The sequence below is a fragment of the Rhinoraja longicauda genome, chromosome 24 (assembly GCF_053455715.1).
Source record: "Rhinoraja longicauda isolate Sanriku21f chromosome 24, sRhiLon1.1, whole genome shotgun sequence".
Lineage (NCBI taxonomy): Eukaryota > Metazoa > Chordata > Chondrichthyes > Rajiformes > Arhynchobatidae > Rhinoraja > Rhinoraja longicauda.
The window spans coordinates 18,860,168-18,886,076 of NC_135976.1; the positions used below are offsets into that span (position 1 = coordinate 18,860,168).

The 25,909-nt window shown below is 45.6% G+C and overlaps 1 protein-coding gene across 5 annotated transcripts in view; it reads right to left on the reverse strand.

Annotated features, from left to right (window-relative positions):
- Window positions 1-504: 504 nt before the first annotated feature.
- Window positions 505-25,909, reverse strand: part of celsr2 (cadherin, EGF LAG seven-pass G-type receptor 2) — a 198,603-nt gene continuing 173,198 nt past the window's right edge. The window contains exons 23-35 of one of the 5 annotated variants that reach the window (XM_078420733.1): window positions 23,961-24,087; window positions 20,748-20,948; window positions 15,477-15,651; window positions 13,032-13,144; window positions 12,511-12,590; window positions 11,798-11,924; window positions 10,005-10,127; window positions 8,600-8,724; window positions 6,838-6,938; window positions 5,401-5,574; window positions 4,762-5,013; window positions 3,183-3,432; window positions 505-2,391 (exon numbers count right to left, since the gene is read on the reverse strand). In XM_078420733.1, the coding sequence (XP_078276859.1) occupies window positions 2,364-2,391; window positions 3,183-3,432; window positions 4,762-5,013; window positions 5,401-5,574; window positions 6,838-6,938; window positions 8,600-8,724; window positions 10,005-10,127; window positions 11,798-11,924; window positions 12,511-12,590; window positions 13,032-13,144; window positions 15,477-15,651; window positions 20,748-20,948; window positions 23,961-24,087 (1,876 nt within the window). In that variant the 3' untranslated portion in view covers window positions 505-2,363. Of the gene's footprint in view, window positions 2,392-3,182; window positions 3,433-4,761; window positions 5,014-5,400; window positions 5,575-6,837; window positions 6,939-8,599; window positions 8,728-10,004; window positions 10,128-11,797; window positions 11,925-12,510; window positions 12,591-13,031; window positions 13,145-15,476; window positions 15,652-20,747; window positions 20,949-23,960; window positions 24,088-25,909 lie in introns of all 5 variants that reach the window. The other 4 variants (XM_078420736.1, XM_078420735.1, XM_078420734.1 and 1 more) reach the window with 4 other exon arrangements.

Here is a 25,909-nt window from a genome sequence, read left to right on the forward strand (position 1 = left end):
TTTTTTTTCCTTAATGAGGCCCGGGAGTAGCTGGCAGATTTTCTTTTTTAAATGCAGGGAACTTTAGGAGGTTCATACACCAGCTCGGATTGTCAGCATCAATGAGAACTAATGGTCAATTAAACATGAAACTCCACCTCTATGCACAATTACACTGAAATCCCAAACATTCTCACAGTCAGAGTTGGTTGTTACCTGTGGAACTACTGGCTTTTTTTTAGGACATTATAAAAAAAAACCTTGGTGCTTGCTAATTGGCCACTAATGATCAGGGTAATTGTTTTCTTGTGATAGGAATTAACCATTTTCTCTGTTCTAGATCATTAGAATACCTCCTGTTGGAAACTGCTTGGGAGACATGAGACAATCTTTTCACATATCTTTATGCATAAAAAAAAGATTAAATTATTCTTTTGGAAATTATACCAAAATGTATGAAATTAATGGAACCAGAAATTATACTAGTTAACAAGTTTCTAATCAAGTAAAATATCCTGGGCAAAATAATGTGGCAAAACTTTAATTTCAGGTTACTCAACCTGTTTCAACTACATTTCTTTAAAAACCTACAATATATACATTAAGGAATTCACTGTACAATTCACTTTGAGAAAGCATTTCATTTTCAAACTTTTTGGTGAAGACATCAATGGAAAACAAAGTCACCAAATTTTCTTCAGATAAAATAGTGGAAGCTTTTGCTTTCAATCAAAATAATCTATACAATATGAACAAACATCATATTAACAGGAAAAAAATGAGCAGCATTCTTTAAATAAAACATCCTGGATTTCCTACTCACTTTTAGAACTATGTTAACCAACTGTAAAAAGAAAGAAAAACCGTGTACAGCACATTTTCTCTCAAGACAAATTAACAATGATATCAAAATATCTACAAACAGCTGTCTTGTAAAAAAATGTTCAAGTACGCATTGGTCTGAGAACCACTCCACTATACCTGGAGCTTGAAAGGCCGAGTGGCTAAAGGCAAGTATCTCCCCCACATACGTGGGACCTGGTTACAGTTTATCGACTTACATTTGCACAGCCGTCAGTTCAGTTTGTGGTCTCACAACCGACACTCAACTAATGGCAATGAAGCTTCCCAAAGGCAAACTCGAAGGCATGCATACTTCAATTAATGTCCACACAAATATTAAAACTGGTGGATTAGACGTTAATAAATCTAAATTTAACGAACAATGAATATCTGGTTTGTAATGTGGAGATTTGGAATGCAGAAAATGTTTAATATAAAGTATGACAACCGGTATTTTTAGTCTTCTGAACATTAATTTTTAAATAGTGAAGTAATTATGGTTTTACTAAGAAAAATACACACTTCCTGATACCTTATATCAGATGAAAAAGGACACAAAGCGCTGAAGTAACTCAAAAGGTCAGGCAGCATTTATGGAGCTTTTGATATCCATTTTCCCCAGAGATGCTGCTTGACCCGCTCAGTTGCTCCACCACCTTGTGTCCTATTGTGTAAACCAGCACATGCAGTTCCTTCTTTCTACCCTTATTTCTGATATCTGTCTGATAGAATAAAAAATGGCAAGCTAAACTTTCACGTAATTTTGAAGCAATGAAATATTTTGTTCGCATCTCAAAACTTGCAGCGTTAAACTGAAAATGGCCATGGCTATATACTCCAGTGTGTTCCCTTATTGCATGTCTTGTTACTGGCATAGGTAAAGGAGTCAAAACAATTGTGATCGAGGTTATCTTGGGGAATCTTCAAACACAAACCTTACTCTTAATAACAGTAGTTGCAATATATTCCCTGAAGCTTCAAGTCTTCCATCCTTTTGCACGTTATTTGAGAACACGAAGTTCTGAAGCTCTCACTTCTTAGAATTTTAGTTGTCCTGAGTGCTCTTAAATATGTTCGGGTGCCTTTTGAATTTTTTTTTTAACCTGTGCTCCTAGCACCCACTGTATCCGTAGCACGATGCAGAAACAGATCAATGCCCAACATAATTTGGCACTAATGATATCCAGCAGTTACACTTTCCAGGACGCACTCTCCACATGACAGCGGTTTCTTCACATTTACGTGTTCATTTATTTGCAGCTCTGTACCCTGGACAGGGCTGCAGCAAGTCCCCTGTGCTGCCTGATGTGAGCAAAGTGACATCCCTGTGGATTTAGCAGTTCATAGTGTCCCGTGTTGGATTGAGATGTCATATCGAAGTCTCATCACTGCTACTGAGTGAAGAAGGATAAAAGGAAAAAAAAAATGCATGATCATGATTACATGTTGAGACTGGTGTGATGGAAATCAACTGTGCATTTCATCATTGGAAGTATATGGTTGATAGTGAGATACAGCTTTAAATTAATCATGTAAATGTTTCAATGGAGAAAATTAAAAAACAGAAATCTAGGTTTGATGAGGAGAGAAAAGATTTAGAAATTAGTTTGTTTCACAAATGGAGATTCATTGAACCTGAATTTTAATTTATAACAACAAATTGATCTAGTATTGTCAAAATTCAAATACTGAAAACATCATTTTGAGTTTAGTTTATTGTCATATGTACTGAGGTGCTTTTGTTGTGTGCTAACAAGACAGCGGAAAGACAATACATGATTACAATCGTGCCATCCAAAGTGTACAAATACATGATAAAGGGAATTTGCTGTCGGAGTAGAGATTTAAAAGAGTGGAGAGATTGTAATGTCTGATTGCAGATCCACTTCTGTGACTAGCACACAAAGAGTTGTTGCCCGGCTTGGGCGCCTTATTAAAATAAGACACATTAATCTCTTATTAGGTCCTCCACTGATGATGTATCATGCCGATTTTTTCCCTGCCCTGAAATATAAACCGTGTATCCCCAAATCCAAATTCTAATCCAACCTTGTACCTTAACATTAGTTATGTCAAAAATGAACATTTAGTCCCAGGAAATAACCTTTGCAAGCTTCCAGTCATCAACAGAGGGGAAGAAGCTGTTCTTGAATCCAGTGTATCAGCTTTGATATGGCAACAGCTCACCCATGATTTTAAAGAAATTGCAGGGAACTGTGAATGATGCCCAGTCCTTCATGTACACCAGCCTCCTAACCCCCCCCCCCCCCCGCTCCATTGATTCCATCTACATTTTGGAAAAGCTAATCAAGGACCACTCAGACAGTTACTCCCTCTTCTCTCTCCTCAGACATACTCACTCAGAGCCTGATGAATCCTCATCCACTGTGCCTGTTTTAATGCTCATGGGTATGGGCATGACCCCATTTATCTGCTCCCCCGTCGCATGCCTCTGTTTTGTCACCCGGCCCGATCGGCTCCCTTCACTCGATCCCACTGAAGACGCACGAGAGCAGACGGTGGCAGATATATGATTGGAAAGTTCGTTGTGTATTCGATTAATACTGTTCCTCTCCGAGAACAGTGGGAACCCTTTATTTTTCAGAATTCCTGTATGTTTCAATGGAAGACAAAACACATTCTATGATTGACTGCAAACGATGTATTATGTTCCAGATATCGCTGCAAATATTTGTATAATGCTGAAATAAGGCAGATTGATGATGGAACGGTGAGCAAAACACAAAGTCTATTTGGGTAAAAAGGACACAAAGTGCTAGAGTAAGTGAGGAAACATGGATAGGCAACATTTTTGGTTGTGCCCCTTTCTTCAGATTGAGGTCGGGGGGAGAAAGCTAGAAGAGAGGTGGGGGTGAGACAAAGCCTGGCAAGTGATGGGTGTACTAATACAAGTAACTAGACGCTGGTTTACAAAAAAACCGAGGGACATTTTTTCACACACAGGGTGGTGGGTCTACTCAACAAATTGCTTGAGGAGGTAGTTAAGGCAGGTACTATAACAACAGTTAACTGCCACTTGGACAGGTAGATGGATTGACACAAGGAGTGCAGGTGCTGTTTTACAAAATAAGACACAAAGTGCTGGAGTATCTCAGGCAGCATCTCCAGAAAACATGGTTAGATGGCTAGAAAACAAGTGATAGATGGATAGACACAAGGAACTGCCAATGCTAGTTCACACATTTTTAAAAACTGCTGGAGTAACTAAGGAACTCTGGGTGAAATCGTGTCTGTTGCAAAATGGATTCTTCCATGTCATAGCGCTGAGGAGTGATCTTATAGAGGTGCATAAAATCATGAGGGGAGTAGATAGGATGAATGTACAGTCTTTTACCCAGAGTAGGGGAATCATGAACAGCATAGATTTAGGTGGGATTCAATAGGAAACTGAGGGGCAAGTTTTTCACGCATTCGGTGGTGGGTATACAGAATGAGCTGCCACAGGACACAGTTGAGCCAGGTACTATAAGAGCATTTTAAAGCCGTTTGGACAGGTATATGGACCGGAGGGTAGCCAATGTAACTCCACTTTTTAAGAAAGGACGGAGAGAGAAATAATAGATCAGTTAGCTTTATATCGGTAATGGGGAAGATACTTGAATCGATTATTAAAGATGTTATAGCAGCGCATTTGGAAAGCAGTGACAGGATGGTCAAAATCAGCATGGATTTATGTAGGAAAAATCATGCTTGACTAATCTTCTGGAATTTTTTGAGGATGTACAGGTAGAATGGATAAAGGATGTGGTGTATCTGGACTTTCAAAAGCCTTTGACAAGGTCCCACACATGAGATTAGAGTACAAAATTAGAGCACATTGTATTGGGGGTAGAGTATTGACATTGCCAACTAAGATGCCCCATCCACACTAGTCCCACCTGCACCAAAGGTGATGAAGTGCTTTTGATCAATGGTTACCTCTCTGAGGCTGTGCAGTAGGGTTCGGTAATGACGTTAGGACGTTTTCGTTGTACAGATTGTCTCCGTTCTCCTTTGGCCTTTCATCCACGTGGTTGAGCTGCTCTTGGTGAAGCTCGATGTTAGCCACCGTCTCGACCTTCAGGTTCCCCGATCCACCGTGCTCTTCACTTTGACTGGCCGGCGTCATGAACTCCTCGGGCCAGCAAGGTGTGTCTTGCGCAGGTATGTCTTGCGCAGGTATGTTTTCCACTGGAAAAATACATTAAAGTCTGTTTAAAAATGGACCCATTTTCAGCAGCGCATTTCGCAGCTGGTAGAACTTCAGATCCCCAGCGTCAGAGTCTCACGTTCGATCCTGAACTTAGGTGCTGTCTGTGTGGAGTTTGCGCGTTCTCCCTGTGACCGCGTGGGTTTTCTCTGGGTGCTCCGGTTTCCTTCCACATCCCAAAGACGTGTGAATTTGTAAGTTAATTGGCCTCTGTAAATTGTCCCTAGTGTGTAGGGAGTGGATGAAAAAGTGGGACAACATAGATGTTTGTGTGAATGGGTGATTATTGGTTAGCGTGGGCTCAGTGGGATGGAGGACCTGTCACCATGTTGTATCTCTAAACTAAACTAAAATGGCTTTGCATTCACCTTTGGGAGTACTGTGGTTCGGATGATGTCCATTATTTTGGGATATAATATTCTCCCAGCCTGGCTCCCCTCGATACGCCTCATCTTCCTCACTGTCAGAAGAATGAGTGGATGCATAAGATCCACTTTGGTCATCTTCCAGAGAAAGATCGCTGTCAGAATCTGAATCATGATCTGTTGTGAAAGAACAAACAACATTCCCATCAACATCCACCTTGCAATGAATCAAAGCATCAGTTTCAATGACGGATTATGCTGCAGAATTATAATCTCGTAAATGTTCTGAATAGATCTCACTGTGTCGCTATCAATTCACACAACAGGTTGGACAAAGTTCTAGAGACCTAATGTAACATTTCTACACATACGGAGCTCCACTGAACTAATGGCATGCTTGAAGTGCAGTGCCTGTTATCGGCAGCATAATGGCCCAGCCCTTACAGCACCAAGGGACCTGGGTTCGATCCTGACTACAGGTGCTGTTTGTACTATCTGTGTGGAGTTTCCACATCCTCCCTGCGACTGCGTGGGTTTCCTCCCACATTCCAAAGACGTGCGGGTTTGTAGGTTAATCAGCTTCTGTAAATTGTCCCTAATGTGTAGGATGGAACTAGCCCAAAATGGGTGATCGTTGGTCAGCGTGGGCTCTGTGGGCCGAATGTTTCCACACTGTATCTCCAAACTAAACTAAACTTATACACTGTCAATACTCAGGTATTCGCTTTTTGCTCTGATAATTAAGATTCGACTAACACATGTTCAGCATATTAAGTGCCTAGTCAGTGAAAAAAAAATTGTTTTCCTGTTAGAAAAGATCAAAAAGTATAATTTCTTGCCGTGAAGATGTGTCAACAACTCTTCAGGTATGGTCTGAATTAGTACATCATATTCTGAATAGTAAAAACTCATTACCTGTCCAAAAGCAGGCCCAGATTCCATTCCAGTAGAGGAATGGATGAGGGGGGATCTCATTGAAACCATGCATTAGAGTTTGACTTGATTGCAATTATGTATAGTATTATCTGATCTGATTGGACAGCATGCAAAACAAAGCTTCTTAATGTACCTCGATACACATGACAACAATAAACCTGAACATAAACCTTTCCTATCCATAATTCATGAAGATGAACAAAATAAATAACTTGCAACAATCCCTTCCCTCCCCCCAAAATAAATTTGCCAGAGATTTTGAAAATATGTTCTCATTCCCAGTGTCAGACACGTCCGATTGTATTCCAGTTCAAGACAGACACTTGCTTCAAGAATGGCGTGCTAATAATAATTAAAAACCTTGCTATAACACGACTTTGTGTTGTGATGCTTTGATTCAATTTTCTTTCTACTGAAAGATTTACCAAACTACTGGATGAATATGGACGCAGGTCTTAAACTGTGCAGTGAAGGACATACAGGACTAAAGATCTGAGCTCTTACCATCCGGGTTTGCCTTAATCTCATGGAATAATGATGTGGCGTGGTCAGTGAGAGCAATGTGGGCTTGACTTGAACCGCTGTTGTTCAAGGCTGCTTCTTCCCTGAAGAAGATAGAATGACGTGTTAAGTACGTGGTACATTAGCGCCTTAACATCAAACTTGGTCAATTCTGTGCGACTTAGTCAGAAATAAAACTCAATCATACGATCAGGCAATGAATGTCCAATTGCAACTGAGAGCAGCTTGGAAAACATCACCGGATCTCCGTTAATTTTGCAGTGGACATTTTAGTGACCGGTTTTCAGCGGCGGCAGAGAATTCTAACAATAAGTTAGAGAGTTGATTTTAGCGTTGCCATTGTGTGGCGTGTGACAGTCCATCACGGGTATTGACCACCCTACCGTCGAAGGGATCTACAGGAGACGCTGCCTCAAAAAAGCAGCCAGTATCATCAGGGACCCTCACCACACCTGGCCATGCTCTCATTTCACTCCTGCCACCGGGAAGAAGCTACAGGAGCCTGGAAATCTGTGACCTCCAGGTTCAAAACCAGCTTCTTCCCAACAACCATCAGGCTCTTGAACACTGCACAATACTAACCTCAGCAATTGTGATCTTCAGCTGACTGTCTTAGGTTTTGCACTATATTGTTACGAGTATTATGGCTATTAATTGTATGATTAATTATGGCATATTTATTTGTATGTTATTGCATTAAGAATTTCTTGCAATTAAGAATTTCATCATTCCATTGATGGTACATATACCAAATAAACACTATTGACTAAAGTCTGAAGAAGGTTCCTTAAGCAAAATGGCACCAATCCATGTTCTCCAGAGGTGCTGCCCAACCTGTTGATTTACTCCTGCACTTTGTATCTTTGACATAAACCAGCATTTGCCGTTCTTTGCTTCTACTACTTGATAGATTCTTGATTAGGAAGGGTGTCAAAGGTTATGGGGAGAAGGCAAGAGAATGTTAAGAGGGAAAGAAAAATCAGCCATGATCGAATCGAGCAGACTCGATGGGCCGAATGGCCTAATTCTGCTATATTTTATGGTCTAATGGTCTAATGATCTTATTATTTTATGTTATAAATAATAGACAAAAATGTAATAGGTATTGTGTTGATGGGCCTCATATACAGCTGCAAGTAAGAATTTCTTTATTCTGTTCCCAGTGCAGATGATAATTAAACAAATTTGACTTGCACCTCCTTTAAATAATCCGGACAAAATTATGAGAGCTCACTTGAAATCCCCCCCCCCCCAAGAAGACCCCCCGAAAATGTGGCAGCTAAGTCGGGTGAGGCGGCCGATCTCGACCTCATCGGGACTTCCGCAACCGAACGGCGGGTCAAATTTGCTCTCTACGGCTGCTGCTCTGGACGTATGGCCTGGCCGGGGCAGGCAGATATACTCCCACAGCTGACTTCCGAGGCCGACTTTGCGGGTCGGTATATCGGCCCCTCGGTGACCTCGGCGGACCGTTCCGGTAGTGGAAGCCGTGACCTTTGTGGGTCCTGGCAAAATGGATAATCCATAAAGCCTCTGAAACCAAGGATGCCGGAATTTCAGTGGTGGACCTGTATATAATAAACAAAAATGTACCACGTATTGTGTTCACGGCCCTGTAAAGCTGCTGCAAGTAAGAATTTCATTGTCCGTACAGATGACAATTAAACACTCTTGTTTTGACAGGGCTTTAAATCGCAATGGAAACATGACAGTCAAGAGAGTGTAGCTCATAGCACTGTATTACCTGAGAACAAATGCTATGTAGCTGTTGTGGCTTTTCCCTGACCTTGAAGCATTGCTCACTGACCCAGTGGAGTCACCAAAGGCTGATCGATACGTCCGCCCATCAATGTAGGTGTTATTACACGACTGCTTGAAACCAAAGAGACAATTAGCCATCAAATAGAATTTCTTATTAAAAAAAATGTAGACAATAGTGTCCGTTCTCATTGTGGGCATCACAGTGGCGCAGTGATAGAGCCGCTGCCCCACAGCGGTGGAGATCCAGGTTCGATCCTGACTTCGGGTGCTGCCTGTGTGGAGTTTGCACGTTCTCCCTGTGACCAAGTGGGGTTCCTCCAGGTGCTCCAGTTTGTAGGTTACTTGGCCCTCTGGAAATTGCCTTTAGCATGTAGGGAATGAGAAAGTAGGATAACGTAGAACTAGTATTATGTTAACTAGGGTGATCGATGGCCAGCATGGACTCGATGGGCCAAAGTGCCTGTTCGCACGCTGTATCTCTAACGTCTATAGTGGACACTACACCCACGTGCCAGCGTTTGGCGTTCCAGCACCTCAAAAAAAATAAACTTCATTATTTTGTTTTCCTGCCACATGGCAAGTATGTTTATTCATCACGGGTAGCTTTCTGTCCACAAAACAAACACTGCTTCTAAGTATAACATACATAGCACCTGAAAAGATTCTAAAAGTTGACAATCTCGAGGAAATATGCGAATTTCCTGATGTATTATTTTAGCAATACATCATCTGCTGGACGTTAAGTGGTAAGGGAAGAAAACATTATGATTTAGGAGGTAAATTTTAATCTAGAATTGAAAAAACACTCATTACTTCATATAGAATGCATGAAAAAATAAGTTGTGATAACAACAGCCTCTTAACCTACCGATGATCACGCAGATTCCTCAGATTTCAATTTTAGAATCTGGAGCTGCGAGAATCCATCCAGTTTGTAGCACCATCTGACTAGACTTTAGAGATACAGCGTGGAAACAGGCCCTTCGTCCCACCGAGTCCGTGCCAACCCCAGCGATCACCCCATACATTAGCACCATCCGGCACATTCGAGACAATTTCCAATTTTACCATAGCCAATTTACCTACAATCCTGCAGGAGCAAACCGGAGAACCCGGAGAAACCCCACGTGGTCACAGGGAGAATGTTCAAACTCCACACAGACAATTTCCACAATCAAGATCGAACCAGGGTCTCTGGCGCTGTAAGGCATCAACTCTACCGCTACACCACTGTGCTGCCCCGACTTCATAAACTGAATTTCTGTTCTGGGAAAAAAACATCTTTTGCAGGAGAAACTAAGGTCTTATTAGATCTTAGTTTTGTGTCTTAACATTTCAGTAACTGAAAGTTACTACATTAAGGGAACATCAAAGAAAGTGCTACTAACTGATGCAAGTGTTGATTTCGTCGTGACCACAGTATCATTGGAGTCCTTCTTACTGAACAAATTCTTAAAGGCTTTCCTCACTTCCTTGTTGAGGATACAACGGAAGATGAAGATGAATGGACCCTACAAGCAAGAAAAGTATTAGTGCAAAGGAGCTACTGCCCACCAATTCAGAAATGACAGTCAGTGGTTCGCACATTCCTAACTTAACTCCAGCTCCTCAACATCCCTCCACATTTCTTTGTGACACGCTGCCTCAAAAAGGCAACCAAATTCATCAAAGTCAAGTCAAGTCAAGTCAAGTCAATTTTATTTGTATAGCACATTTAATCACAACCCACGTTAACCAAAGCGCTGTCCATCAGTGCAGGTACTAAAAAAGAACATACAATAGCACACAAACCTAACAACACATACATAAACAGTTTACAGCGCCCCCTCAGAGGGCCTCAAACGTTAGGGAATGGGAGTAGGTTTTGAGCCTGGACTTAAAGGAATCGATAGAGGGGGCAGTTCTGATGGGGAGTGGGATGCTGTTCCACACATCAAAGACCCACACCACCCTGGCCACACCACCCTGGCCACACTCTGATCTCACCGCTATCATCGGGAAGAAGGGAAGAAGGTACAGGAACGTGAAAAACATGGCCTCCAGGTTCAAGAACAGCTTCTTCCCAACAACCATCAGGCTCTTGAACACTGCACAACACTAACCTCAGCAAGTGTGATCTATGGACCATGTCTTTGGTTGCACTACAGATTTTGGTTTTGCACTATTATGCTTACTTAGTATTACAATTACTAATCCATTTTTAAAATATGTGTGTGCGTATACATACATACGTATGTAAATATATATTATATATATGTAAGTGTGCGTGTGTTATACATACAGGCACATTGGCAGACCAATTTCCCTCCGGGGACTGATTGAGTATGTGTGTGTGTGTGTGTTCGTACGTACAGGGGTATATACTGTATATATATTTGTGTGGTAGACACAAAATGCTGAAGCAACTCAGCGGGACAGGCAGCATCTCTGGAGAGAGGGAATGGGTGATGTTTCAGGTCGAGACCCTTCTTCCGACACGGCCCGAAACGTCACCCATTCCTTCTCTCCAGAGATGCTGCCTGTCCCGCTGAGTTACTCCAGCATTTTGTGTCTAGCTTCGATTTAAACCAGCATCTGCAGTTCTTTCCTCTATATATATATATGTGTGTGTGTGTGTGTGTGTGTGTTTATATATATACATATGCATGTCTGTATATGCACCCACACACACACACAGAAGGTATTTATTCACAAAATGCTGGAGTAACTCAGCAGGTCAGGAAGCATCTCAGGAGAGAAGGAATGGGTGACGTTTCGGATCGAGACCCTTCTTCAGACCCGGCCCGAAATTTTGTTATTTTATTGAAATTTTGTTATTTTCTCCCACACACACACATATATATATATAATATATATACACACACAAACATATATATATACACACACACAAACACATACATACCTGTATATGTATACATACACACACGTGTTAAGCTGTAGCAATTAAGAATTTCATCGCTTTGTTGCCGTTACATAAAACAATTAAACACCCTTGACTCTTCACTCTTACCACACTAACTTGCTAATAGATACATTTTTTTAAAAACAATGATAAAAAAAACTAGGGGAGGTTAAGACACAGAAGGAAGTGGGCGGTAAATAAACTGTAATGTGGATTCCAGAGCTGATCACCTTGAGCCGGGGGTGTAGGCGACCAAGGGTGGGGAGGGAGGGAATTTACCTGGAGACAATTAAAACCAGCGAAGAGGTAGTGGAAGATGATGGTGTCACTGTTCACAGCAAGCAAGGCCAAGAGCCAGGTGGTGCTGACTAGCAGGAGGACCACGAACGCTGTACGCAGTCCCGATCTACCAAAACAATCAGCACAAGTCCGTCACAACTATTCTGTAGACAAGAGGATCCAAATTCACGCCTGCCTTACAACAAATGTAAAACTCAAACACTCACATACTAAAATATCAGCTGAATACATATAACATTCCCCACCCCCACCTCACACCCCCTCCCCATCTTGCCCCCTTCCTCCAACCTCGTTGCTTTACCATTTCCACGGTTCACCACATGCTTTCTCTTGAGATCACACCTTCCCTCGCCAACAATGGCGAGCTTGAGATCACACCTTCCCCACCAGACCCACCAGGGCACCCTCCCTGCCTGAGGGCATTTATTGCTGGTCCTAATTGGAGGGAGGGACCAAGATGATGAACACTGGAGTGAGGGAGGGTGCAGGCTCTGAAGGGAGGGAGGGTGAGGGAAGGGAGTGACAGAGGGCTGGAGGGAGGGAGGGAGTGTAGTCAAGGGTTCTGGATGGAGGGAGGTATAGAAGTCCAGGTGTATGTGAGAGGAGATGGGGAGATGTTTCCACATTAATACCATGAAAATCTTATTTCAAGAAGTGCATCTTTGCAAAAGGCTTTATCGCAGAATACCTACACAGTCCCCTTCTTCTCAAAACCTTGGTGCCTCGGTCTGCAGGAAGCTTTGGCGGAAAGAATGTACAGGAGGACATTCATCTGCAAGACAGAAAATACAATGTTTGCAACACCCAGGTAACATTCAGGCCACTGCCCATCACTCTTCCCCATTTCCTAATTCCTTTCAAGTGTGTACCTAAAACATCATCATTGTTAAGTCTGATATGAAGGCAGAATTTAACGTGAGTACTCAAGATGTAGTAAAAAGGAACTGCATAGGCTGATTTACCAAAGAAAGACACAAAGTGCTGGAGTAACTCCGCAAGTCAGGCAGCATCTCTGCTGAACATGGATATGTGATGTTTCGCGTAAGGACCCTTCTTCAAACTGACGGGTTTGTAGGTTAACTGGCCCTCTGTAAATTGCCCCTAGTGTGTAGGGAGCGGATGAGAAAGTGGGATAACATAGAGAACTGGTGTGAGTGGGTGATGGATGGTCGACGTGGACTCTGGTCACCTATGAACAAAGTGGCAAACTTACAGAGACTGCAGCAGAGATGGGCCCAGCAAAGCTCCAGATCAAGGTGTCGTAGATGGAGAGCCAGCAGAAGTCCGGATTACCATATCCCTCGGGATCAAGGCCAACTGCCAAACCTGCAAGAGCGGTCAGAATCCAGGAGGAGGTGTTACAATACAACAGTTAAAATCAGAGAGGTTTACTCTGCAACACAAAGTGCTGGAGGAACTCAGTGGGTCAGGCAGCATCTGTGGAGCAAATGGACAGACGCCGATTTGGGGAGGGAACCTTCTTCAGACTGATGCAGTGTTGGGGGGGGCGAAGGGGAAAGGGAAGTACGGGCAGACAAAGCCTGGTGAGTGATAGGTGGATACAGGTGAGGGGGAGTAATTGGTAGATGAATGGAGTAAGTGACAATGGCTGGAGGTGAAAAGGAGACAACGGAAGGAGGGGGAGTTTAATATAAAGTCGCCGGAGGGGGTGTGGGTGGAAGGGAAATGGGGAGTGGAATATGGGGGATGAAAGGGAAAATAGGCAACTCAGGGGTGGGAGATGAGCGTTGAGAGGAGGGGAAAGGAGCAGGGTGACTCAGTGTTTGAAAGATGGGGGAAATGTGTGCATCACAGGGTGGGAGGGGGAAGATAGGAATGGGAGAGAATATTACTTGAAATTGGAATTCCTTCTTCACACTAAGGGTCCTGAACCGAAACACTGTCAATCCATTCCCTCCACAGGCACTGCCTGACCCGCTGAGTTCCTCTAGCATTTCATGCTTTGCTCTAGTTTCTACAATATCTCTTCCACAGCGATGTTGTCTTTGGAACTGGCGCCTGCTGTTTTACTGTGGATTTGGTGGGACCTACGGAAGTTCCACACTCTGTTATTAACAATGGCTTCAGATTTAGCTGTGTCATAATTGTCGTTCTTGGATAAAAGAGGTTGTGGGGATAGGTGTGTGGGAATGGGTATATGGGGATGGGTATATGGGGGTGGGTATGTGGGGATGGGGATGGGTATGTGGGGATGGGTATATGGGGATGGGTATATGGGGATGGGTATGTGGGGATGTGGGGATGGGTATGTGGGGATGGGTATATGGGGATGGGTATATGGGGATGGGTATATGGGGATGGGTATGTGGGGATGGGTATATGGGGATGGGTATGTGGGGATGGGTATATGGGGATGGGTATATGGGGATGGGTATATGGGGATGGGTATATGGGGATGGGTATATGGGGATGGGTATGTGGGGATGGGTATATGGGGATGGGTATATGGGGATGGGTATGTGGGGATGGGTATGTGGGGATGGGTATATGGAGATGGGTATATGGGGATGGGTATATGGGGATGGGTATATGGGGATGGGTATATGGGGATGGGTATGTGGGGATGGGTATATGGGGATGGGTATATGGGGATGGGTATATGGGGATGGGTATATGGGGATGGGTATATGGGGATGGGTATGTGGGGATGGGTATATGGGGATGGGTATATGGGGATGTGGGGATGGGTATGTGGGGATGGGTATATGGGGATGGGTATGTGGGGATGGGTATGGGTATGTGGGGATGGGTATGTGGGGATGGGGGGATGGGTATGTGGGGATGGGTATGTGGGGATGGGTATGTGGGGATGGGGGGATGGGTATGTGGGGATGGGTATGTGGGGATGGGTATATGGGGATTGGTATGAGGGGATGGGTATATGGGGATGGGTATGTGGGGATGGGTATGTGGGGATGGGAGGATGGGTATGTGGGGATGGGTATATGGGGATGGGTATGTGGGGATGGGTATATGGGGATGGGGGGATGGGTATGTGGGGATGGGTATATGGGGATGGGTATGTGGGGATGGGTATATGGGGATGGGTATGTGGGGATGGGTATATGGGGATGGGTATATGGGGATGGGTATATGGGGATGGGTATGTGGGGATGGGGGTTGGGTATGTGGGGATGGGTACGTGGGGATGGGTATGTGGAGATGGGTATGTGGGGATGGGTATGTGGGGATGGGTATGTGGGGATGGGTATGGGTATGTGGGGATGGGTATGTGGGTATGTGGGGATGGGTATGTGGGTATGTGGGGATGGGAATATGGGTATATGGGCATGTAGGGATGTGGGGATCGGGGTATGTGGGGATGGGTATATGGGGATGGGTATGTGGGGATGGGGGTATGTGGGGATGGGTATGTGGGGATGTGGGGTTGGGTATGTGGGGATGTGGGAATGGGTATGTGGGGGTGGGTATGTGGGGATGTGGGGTTGGGTATGTGGGGATGGGTATATGGGGATGTGGGGATGGGGGTATGTGGGGATGGGTATATGGGGATGTGGGGATGGGGGTATGTGTGACACAGACATGTCATGTGGTCAGAAAGCAAAATTATTACTTTTTTTGCCGGACACAGAATAAAATCACCGTCTCTTTCCGAAAATCTGTAAAGAAGAAATACCTGTGATGAAGGCAGGGACGCCCCAGCCGATCATGTAGTAGAACCTCATGGGGCCGTAGTTGATGTCGCGGACTTCAGTCAACATGCGGTAGATGTGCAGGCCCTCCAGTAACATCCAGGCAAAGGTGCACATGTAGAAGAAGTGAAGCAGGATGGCAATGACAGTGCAGACAAACTGTGGACGACAACAAGAGCATTGCTCAGCGGCAGAGCTGGTGGAGCGGCCCAGTGCCCAGAGCTCCCGGCGCACAAACACGTCACGCGGACACTCAGTCAGTGTTTACACACCTACTAACGCCCCTCGCTCTGAACAGGGGTCCCGGCCCGAAACGTCACCTATCCAAAGACAAGCACAAAGTGCTGGAGAAACCCAGCGGGACAGGCAGGAGCACTGGAGAAAAGGGATGGGTGACGTTTTCAGGTCGCAATCCTGTTTCAGTCAGTCAACAGTCAACAGAGCTTTACTTGTCATTCGGTACCAAGGTACCGAACGAAATTACATAGCAGTCACACACAAAAAAAGAACACAAGACACATGACCCCAACACAAACGTCCATCACAGTCACTCATGCTTTTTCTCCAGAGATGCTGTCTGACCCGCTGAGTTACTCCAGCACTCTGTACCTATCTTTGGTATAAAGCAGCATCTGCTGTTCAACTTGTTATTCTATCTTTCCTCATTCTTCCAGCCCACACCTCAGCTCCAACCTCTGGCAGGGTCACTTTCCCTTTCATACACTTGTGCTCACTGCCTCAACTGCTGCAAGCTCCATATCCCAACAGACTGTACAAGTGTGTGAAGCACGAACCCCACACAAAGAGAGAACCAAGCCTTCAACCCTGAGAATAAGTCTCGTGTTTATCAACTGTACTGGGTTGGGCATTCCAGGTTACCTTTCATAAACCTTTTCCTTAACTGTCCATTAACATTATTCCTGTTACTCCCTTTGGTTTAGTTTAGTTTAGTTTAGTTTAGTTTAGTTTAGATAGAGCATGGAACCCAATGCACAATCACTATCCTACACACACTCAGGTCAATTTACCATCTTTTCCAAAGCCAATTAACCTACAAACCTGTACATCTTTGGACTGTGGGTGGAAACCAGGGCACCCGGAGAAATCCCACACAGTCACGGGGAGAACGTACAAACTGTACAGACAGCACCCGTAGGCAGAATCAAACCCGGGTCTCTGGCGCTGTAAGGCAGCAGCACTAACTCTGCACCACTGAGCTGCCCCGACTATTTAAATTGAATTTCTGTATAAGAATGCAATTCTGGGTAAAACATATATCGTCTGTTGACTGGATGTGCCCTTTGAAATATTCTGGTCTTTTCTTGCACATGGCAATATATAAAACAACGAATTTAATCTAAATAGGGGAATTTGATTGAAAAATCCTTTTGCGTTTGATAGATGCAAGGAAATTCCTCACAGCCTCTAATAGCCCCTAGCCGCCCCACTCTGTCTAATTTATTTCTCCTGTTGTTCACCAGCCACGTCACCAGAGGGCCACATTGCTCAAGTTTAACATTTTCTAAACCACAAAACTGAAAAGCAAACCAGAAACCCTTCTTTCCTTCTCACAAATTGTACCAAATTACTGTAATGATTCACCAAACATGATCCGGTTTCTGAACGGCCTTCCACAAGCAAGGGTACTGTCTGATTAGGGTTGCCAACTATCTAATTCCCAAATAAGGGACAAGGTGACATCACCGCCCCGCGCCCCGGGCCTACAGCGTCCGGGCCTACAGCGTCCGGGCCTACAGCGTCCGGGCCTACAGCGTCCGGGCCTACAGCGTCCGGGCCTACAGCGTCCGGGCCTACAGCGTCCGGGCCTACAGCGTCCGGGCCTACAGCGTCCGGGCCTACAGCGTCCGGGCCTACAGCGTCCGGGCCTACAGCGTCCGGGCCTACAGCGTCCGGGCCTACAGCGTCCGGGCCTACAGCGTCCGGGCCTACAGCGTCCGGGCCTACAGCGTCCGGACCTACAATACCCCTCGGGCCTAATACGGGACAAGGGCGGTCCCGTGCGGTACAAACCAATTTAGCCCAAAATATGGGATGTCCCGGCTAATACGGGACAGTTGGCAACCCTACGTCTGATTCACCTCAAAGGTAGACACAAAATGTTGGAGAACCTCAGCGGGGCAGGCAGCATCTCTGGAGAGAAGGAATGGGTGACATTTCGGATTGAGACCATTCTGAGTTACTCCAGCATTTTGTGTCTACCTTCGATTATAAACCAGCATCTGCAGTTCTTTCCTACACATCTGATTCCCTCAAGCCCATAGTGGACATTGGACTTTGTCTCTGGAACTGATGCGCTACAGTGCTGAAAACTATATTCTGCGCTCTGCATCTTCCCCTTTGCTCCGTCTAATGAAATGATTGCCTTTTTGTATTTATATATAGTGTTCTTTGATCTGTTTGGATAGCATGCATAACAAAAGCATTTGACTGTACCTAGGTACACATGACATTAAGAAAAACCTAAACCTTTATACACTTTTAAATCCCAGCTTAATTATAGAGCCATACAACAAAAAAACAGGTCCTTTGTCCCAACTTGTCTATACCAACCAACATGCCCCACCTACACTAGTCCCACCTGCCCATGCTTGGCCCATGTCCCTTTAAACCTATCCTATCCATGTACCTGTCCAATTGTCTCTTAAATGTTATTATAGTCCCTGCCTCAACTACCTCCTCCAGCACCTCTTCCCATATACCCACCACCCTTTGTATAAAAAGGTTACCCCTCAGGATCCTATTAAATCTTTCCCCCCTCACCTTAAACCTATGTCCTCTGGTTCTTGATTCCACTACTCTGGGCAAAGGACTCTATGCATTTACCTGATCTATTCCTCATATAATTTTGTGCACCTCTATTTAATCTTTCACCCCTCATCATCCTGCACTCTAAGGAATAAAGTCCTATCCTGCCCAACCCCTCCCTATATCTCAGGGCCTCAAGTCCTGGCAACATCCTTGTAAATCATCTCTGAACCCTTTCCAGTTTGACAACCTCGTTCTTATAACATGGTGACTAAAACTAAACACAATAGTCTAACTCTGGTGTAGGAAGGAACTGCAGATGCTGGTTTAAGCCGAAGATGGACACAAAATGCTGGAGTAACTCAGCGGGACAGGCAACATCTCTGGATAGAAGGAATGGGTGACGTTTTCGGGTCGAGACAATTCTTCAGCCTCACCAATGTCTTATACAACTGTACCATGACCTCCCAACTTCTGTACTCAATATTCTGACTGATTGAATTAATGGGAGTGTTATCCTAGGTCACCTGTAACATGGCTACACAGAGTGGGAATTGATACAGTTTTGTTCACAACTGAGACAAACTGCGAAAAGAAATGCAAAAATGAAATAAGCTCCTCGAAATACGTATAGACTTGGGGGCATTGGGTTTGTGTTTTTGCACTTTTATTGTTGTTTACTTGTTTTTAAGTGAATGTATGTGTATATATTGTTTACAGAGTACTATATCTACATCTTCCACTGTCCTGCTGCAAGTAAGAATGTTCTGTTTGGGAGATGTGACAATAAATCACCCTTAACTTGACTAATGAAAATGCATCTACAGGCTGATTCATCCCGGCCCAGTGAGAGAGGGATCGTTTCGACACGGGTTCTGAGAGACCTGTCACCAAAGATAATAGAACAGAGCAAGACAGACCACTCAACCCTAAAAACCATAGTATGTCATGGCACCATTTTAGTAGGCAGAAACTTGTAGAAACATTTAAAAATAAAATAACAAAAATCTGTGAATTGATAGATGAGATACATTCTGCATTTTTATGGTATCATCACGCATACTGTTCCCCAAAACACTGATTACACTGCGAGAGGCATAGCGAACTGCGGGTTTTGCCTACTAAAATGGTGGACGTTACTCTCCTTTGCGTACTACACTCCAGTATAGGCGATTTCGATGGAGTGGTTCATCTTGCTCCTCTAGTATCTTTGCTTGTCACTACATTGTACGTTCTCCCCGTGACCTGCGTGGGTTTACTCCGAGATCTTCGGTTTCCTCCCACACTCCAAAGACGTACAGGTATGTAGGTTAATTGGCTGGGTAAATGTAAAAATTGTCCCTAGTGGGTGTAGGATAGTGTTAATGTACGGGGATCACTGGGCGGCACGGACTTGGAGGGCCGAAAAGGCCTGTTTCCGGCTGTATGTATATGATGATGATGATGATAACTTACATCTGACATGCATCGCTGGGCATACATTCATTCCTTGCGGGTAGCACTAAACCTTGAGCTAGCAGTGATACAGTCCTGCACTCTGCCTCTGGAACCCATCCATCCAGTGTGGCACGGTGACATAGCGGGAGAGCTACTGCCTTACAACGCCAGAGACTACGCTTGTCTGTATGGAGTTTGTACGTTCTCCCTGTGACCTGCGTGGGTTTTCTCCGAGATCTTCGGTTTCCTTCCACACTCCAAAGACGTACTAATTTTGTAGGTTAAGTGGCTTGGTATAAATGTATAAATGTAAAATTGTCCCTAGTGTGTGTGGAATAGTGTTAATGTGCAGGGGATCTCTGGTACGAAGGGCCTGTTTTGGTGCCGTATCTCTAAACTAAACTAAACGAAACTAAACATTGAAGTCTAGGAACTGAACCAAGGAGTCGGAGCTGTACAGTGCATTTAGTGCCTCTTGACTGGAGAAACATTTCTGGGCAATTGGTCGCACGGAAGAAAAATGAACACGGGGAAGAACTCAGTGGGTCAGGCAGCCTCTGCAGAAGCAAAAGGTGCATCGCATATATCTTTTGCCTCCACAGATGCTGCCTGACCTGCTCAATGCTTTCAGTGAAACAAAAGGTGCTGGGGCAACTTCAGAGGGTCAGGTAGCATCCGTGGAGGGATCGTCAGACATTTCAGATCAGGACCCTTCTTCAGGAGGGGTGTGAACCCAAACATCATCTGTCCACTCCTTCAACAGATGCTGCCCGACCATCTGAGTTCTTCCAGCATTTCATATTTAGTTCAGGGAGAACGTACAAACTCCGTACGGACAGCGCCCACGGTCAGGATCGAACCCGGGTCTCGGGCGCGGTAAGGCAGCAGCTCTAAAGCTGCACCACTGTGCCCGCTGAGTCAGGCAGCGCAGAAGCAGGCCGTTCGGGCCAATTTGTCCATGCCGACCACGGTGCCCCATCTAAGCTAGACCCGTCGGCAAATGTGCCTGCGATTGGCGGTCACCGGAGTGGCCGCCCGTTGACGGTACTAACCGCGTTGTCCGCCTGGTTGATGCCAAGGAGGAAGATGAGCTCGGACATGAAGAGTGCCACCACCATGTTCCTGCTGATGCTGTGCTGGTTGGAGTGAAGGGAGCGGAGCACGAGGAGCAGGAGGAAGGAGAAGAGCAGGGAGCCCAGAGTCACACCCACTGTGGAGTAGGTCACCAGCTTCAGCGGCAGGATCTCTCCGTTCTGAGGGAATGTTGCAGAAACAGGAATGTAAGACACAAGCAAAATAGTTAACGGACAGCACAGTGGCACAGCGGTAGAGCAGCTGCCTCACAGCTCCACAGACCCGGGTTCCATCCTGATCTCGTGTGCTTTGTGTGTGTGGAGTTTGCACGTTCTCTCTGTGACCGCCTGGGTTTCTACTGGGTGCTCCGGTTTCTTTACTTTAGACATACAGTGTGGCAACAGGCCCTTCGGCCCACCGAGTCCACGCCGAACAGTGAGCATCCCATGCACCAGTGCTACCCTGCACACCAGGGACAATTTGCAATATTCACTAAATCAATTAACCTACAAACCTGTATGTCTTTGGGATGTGGGAGGAAACCAGAGCACCCGGAGAAATCCCACGCGGTCACAGGGAGAACGTACAAACACTGTACAGACTGCACCCAGAGTCAGGATCGAACCCAGGTCTCTGGCACTGTAAGGCAGCAACTCTACCGCTGAACCACCCTTATGTGGAACACCAAGCAATCCTTGGCATCATTCAGAGTAAGACTGTTCTGCTGGAGGCTTATTGCACTAAAACAGGTTGACCAATGAGGTTAGCATGGCTGCTCGTGGGAGCTGGTGAATTGGCAGCTGTATTTACCTTCAGTACAACAATGATCGCACTTCAAAGTGTTTTGTCAGGTGTGAGGTTATGAAAACCTCCGAATAAATGTAAATTCTTTCTTTCCCCGGCTTTTGCTTTCGTTATATATGCTCCGTCTTAAAAACTGAAGTCTAATGCTGTCTAATTGTTTCCTTATTAAACCTGTTTTATTTTCCCCTTTTTTATTCTTCGGGCTGCCTGAACTATTATTGGCTTCAAGGCTTCACTGGAGTTTGTCAAAGAAACAAAGTCTCGCTATACTCGAGTAAGCACTTCAAATCACAAAGCTACGTAAACAAAAACGCACCAGAGGGCTCTATCGGTTTTAATTTAAATGGTAATGTTATGGAAATAAGCATGCAATCTTCTTACAAGCATCAAAATGCCATGTCAACGATAATAGAGCGTAGAACGCAGCACAGGAACAGGCCCTGCAGCCCACAATGTCCGTGCCGAACATGATGCCTGCCTGCACGTGATCCATATACCTCCATTCCCTGCATATCCAATGTGCCTATCTGAAAGCCTCTTAAATGCCACAATCGTATCTACCTCCATCACCCCACCCCTGGCAGTTCGTTCCAGGAACCCACCACCATCTGTGTAAAAAAACTTGAGATATATGAGAACTAATTCACTCTAAACTTGCCCGGCACATCTCCTTTAAACTTTGCCCCACTCCCTCTGACAGCTATGCGTTATAGTATTTGATATTTCCACCCTGGGGGAAAATGTTCTGACTGTCTACCCTATCTGTGCCTCTCATAAATTTATATACCTATCAGGTCTCCCCTCAACCTCTGGCGTAACAGAGAGAACAATCTAGGTCTGTCCAACCTCTCCCTGTAGCTAATACCCACAAATCCAGGCATCATTCTGGTGCCGGGGGGTATGGGGAGAAGGCAGGAACGGGGTACTGATTGAGAATGATCAGCCATGATCACATTGAATGGCGGTCCTGGCTCGAAGGGCCGAATGGCCTCCTCCTGCACCTATTGTCTATTGTAAACCTTCTCTGAGAGGGTGTGGATGAGATGATAATGCATACTGGCACAATGCGTCAGAACACCGAGTGAGGAAGGCACGCCCCTCGATAAGATGTCATAGTCACATATAGCGTGGAAACAGGCCCTTCAGCCCAACTTCCCCACACCGGCCAACATGCCCCATCTACACTAGTCCCACCTGTCTGCTTTTGACCCATATCCCTTTAAACCTATCCCATCCATGTACCTGTTCAAATCTGTCTTCCAAGTTATGATAGTACCTGCCTCAACTACCTTCTCCGGCAGCTCAGTCCATACACCCATCACCCTTTGTGTAAAATAGTTACTTATCAGGTACCTATTAAATCCCCCCCCCCCCCCCCACCTTAAACCTATGCCCTCTGTTTCTCAATTCCTCTACTCTGGGCAAAAGCCTGTGCATTTACCCTATCTATTCCCCTTACCTGAAACAGACACCGCTCATAAGAACTGGAGCATGCACTTGCACTTTGAAAATGGCGCCTTTTGCACCAGGCTCTGTGGACTATTTTTATACACTTGCTAATCGGGGGTCTGCCATAGTCTACTGAACAGTTTGTAAGAAAAATAATTTCACTGTAACTACTTTGCACATGTGACAATAAAAACACCATTGAACCATTCATCATCTTGTACACCTCTATACGATCACCCCTCAACCTCCTGCGCTCCAAGGAAAGAAGTCCTAGCCTGCCCAACCTCTCCCAAATTCTGTTTCTCATACTCTGGACAAAAGCTTCTGTGCATTTACCCTATTGATTCCCCTCATGATCTTGGACACTTCTATAAGAACACCCCTTCATCCTCCTGCTATCCAAGGAATAAAGTCCTGGCCTGCCCAACCTCTCCCTGTAGCTGATTCCCCAATTCAGAGGCAAAAGACTGTGTGCATTTACCCAGTCTACTCCTCTCATGATCTTGTCCACCTCCATAAGGTCACTTCGGGAAGACCCAAGGGCTTGGTGGCCAGCGGGACCCGCCCGAAGGCTTGTCGGACGGTGGGACCGGCAGGAAGCTGGAGACGTCGGACACGAGGAGCAAGAGTCGGTAGGAGGGTGAACCTGCGTAATGCCTCCAGCGCCTTCACGGTCAGCTGAAGGAGGTGCCCCCAGGACACAAAGATGGCCGGGCGAGAAGAGGAGAAGGACGTCGGCTCACGAGAACTGCTCCAGTACATCGAGCGCGCAGGCCGACCGGATTTGGACATGGCGCCAAAACATGGCGGCGCCCACGTGTGTAATAAACGCAAGAGGAATTTCACTGTGCAGTTACATATGTGACAAATAAAGCACGATTGAACCGGCATCGTCCTGCGCTCCATTACTAAGTCTACACACAAGGGCGGTAACGTACCTCTCGTCTGGAGATGTCCATGAGGACAGCGAAGCTGGTCATGTGGTGGCACTGGCAGCTGATGTGGCTTACATTGCGGAAGATTAACTCACATCCCTTCGACGACCAACCACCCGACCCGCCGACTCTGTGCCAGCACCGGCCCGGAAACGAGAGACAGCCCATTAAACAAACAAGCAACACCTACACTGGAAACCCTTGTTATAACAGACCACAGGGGGAGGGGAATAAGTCTGACATTGCCGATTGTCCACTCTGATCAAGTATCCCCTATGCCACCTTCACCCTCCCTCCACCACCCACCACCTTCACCCTCTCCTCCCTCCACTCTGCTCTCCCCCTCCACTTCCCTCCCTTCACTCCACCTTTACCCTCCCCTCCATTCCTTCACTCTCCTCCACTCCCACCCACCCAGCAGGGTCCCTCAACCCTGTTTTTTTTTCTCCAAATTATCATTGGCGCAGCGGTAGAATTGCTGCCTCACAGCACTAGAGACCCGTGTTCGATTCTGATGACCACTGCATGTCTGTATGGAGTTTGAACGTTCTCCCAATGAACACGCGGGTTTCCTCCGGGTGTCATAGAGTCATACAGTGTGGAAATAGGCCCTTCGGCCCAATTCGCCCACACCGGCCAACAATGTCCCAGCTACCCTAATCCCACTTGCCTGCGCTTGGTCCATAACCCTCCAAACCTGTCCTATCCATGTACCTGTCCAACTGTTTCTTATACGATGGGATAGTCCCAGCCTCAACTACCTCACCTGGCAGCTCGTTCCATACACCCACCACCCTCTGTGTGAAAAAGTTACCCCTCAGTTTCCTATGGTGCTCTGGTTTCCCACGACACTCCAAAGATGTGCTGGTTTGTAGGATAATTTACTTCTGTAAAAATTGTCATTATTGTCATCAGGTGAGGTAGCATAGAAGTGGTGTGCGGGTGGTCGCTGGGCAGTGCGGACCCGGTGGGCTGAAGGGCTTGTTTCCATGCTGGATCTCTAAACTAAACTACACATCGGCTCAGATTGGTAAATGGCTGGAAGCCACCCACACAAATATGAAGATATGACCAGCTAACAGCTAATGGCCTTGGACAGGACTGGCCCAGACCTTCCTGCCTCAGTTACCGGGTCACTGGTCGGTACCACAGTGCATAATCAAAGGGGCTTGTAAACAAAAACTCAATTTTTGATTTTCAACATCTGAGAAATTTTGGTTCCATAAAATCAAATCCAAGGCAGAAAAGATTTATTTTATCAGACTGAAATACTTCACAGAGCACCCGTTGTGGGACAAGAATGGAGCTGGGGTTATCGTGACACAAGATTAAAAAGAAAATCAATCTGTCTGCAGTGTTTGGAAACATCCATCATTCTGACATGAGGCTAGGCTGACCACAGCTTTGCTGCCATACATCACAGCCATTATTGAACTACCTAAGCATCCAGTAATGTTGTGTTGCAGACATATTTTAAATAATATGCAATCATTTCCGCAATACATTCGAGCCAAGAAATAATAATGGTGCAGCGGGTAGAGCTGATACCTCACAGCGCCAGAGACCCGGGTTCAACCCTGACCTTGGGTGCTGTCTGCGTGGAGTTTGCATGCTCTCCCTGTGACTGCGTGGGTTTCCTCCCTCAACCCAAAAACCAAAGGGTTTGTAGGTTAATTGGCCCCCGTAAATTGCCCCGCGTGTGCAGAGAATGGGTGCAAAAGGTGGATAACATTGAACTAGTGTGAATGGTCAATGGTCAGTGTGGACTCGATGGGCTGAAGGACCTGTTTCTTTGCTGCTTGGTTCAATCAATCAATCAATGTGAAGACACCAAGTGGTGGAGTAGCTTAGTGGTTTGGGCAGCATCTCTGGAGAACATGGGTAAGTGAGAAGAGATTATGCTGGAATGATGATAGGAAATGATGGATCCAATATCAGAGGACATGATGATG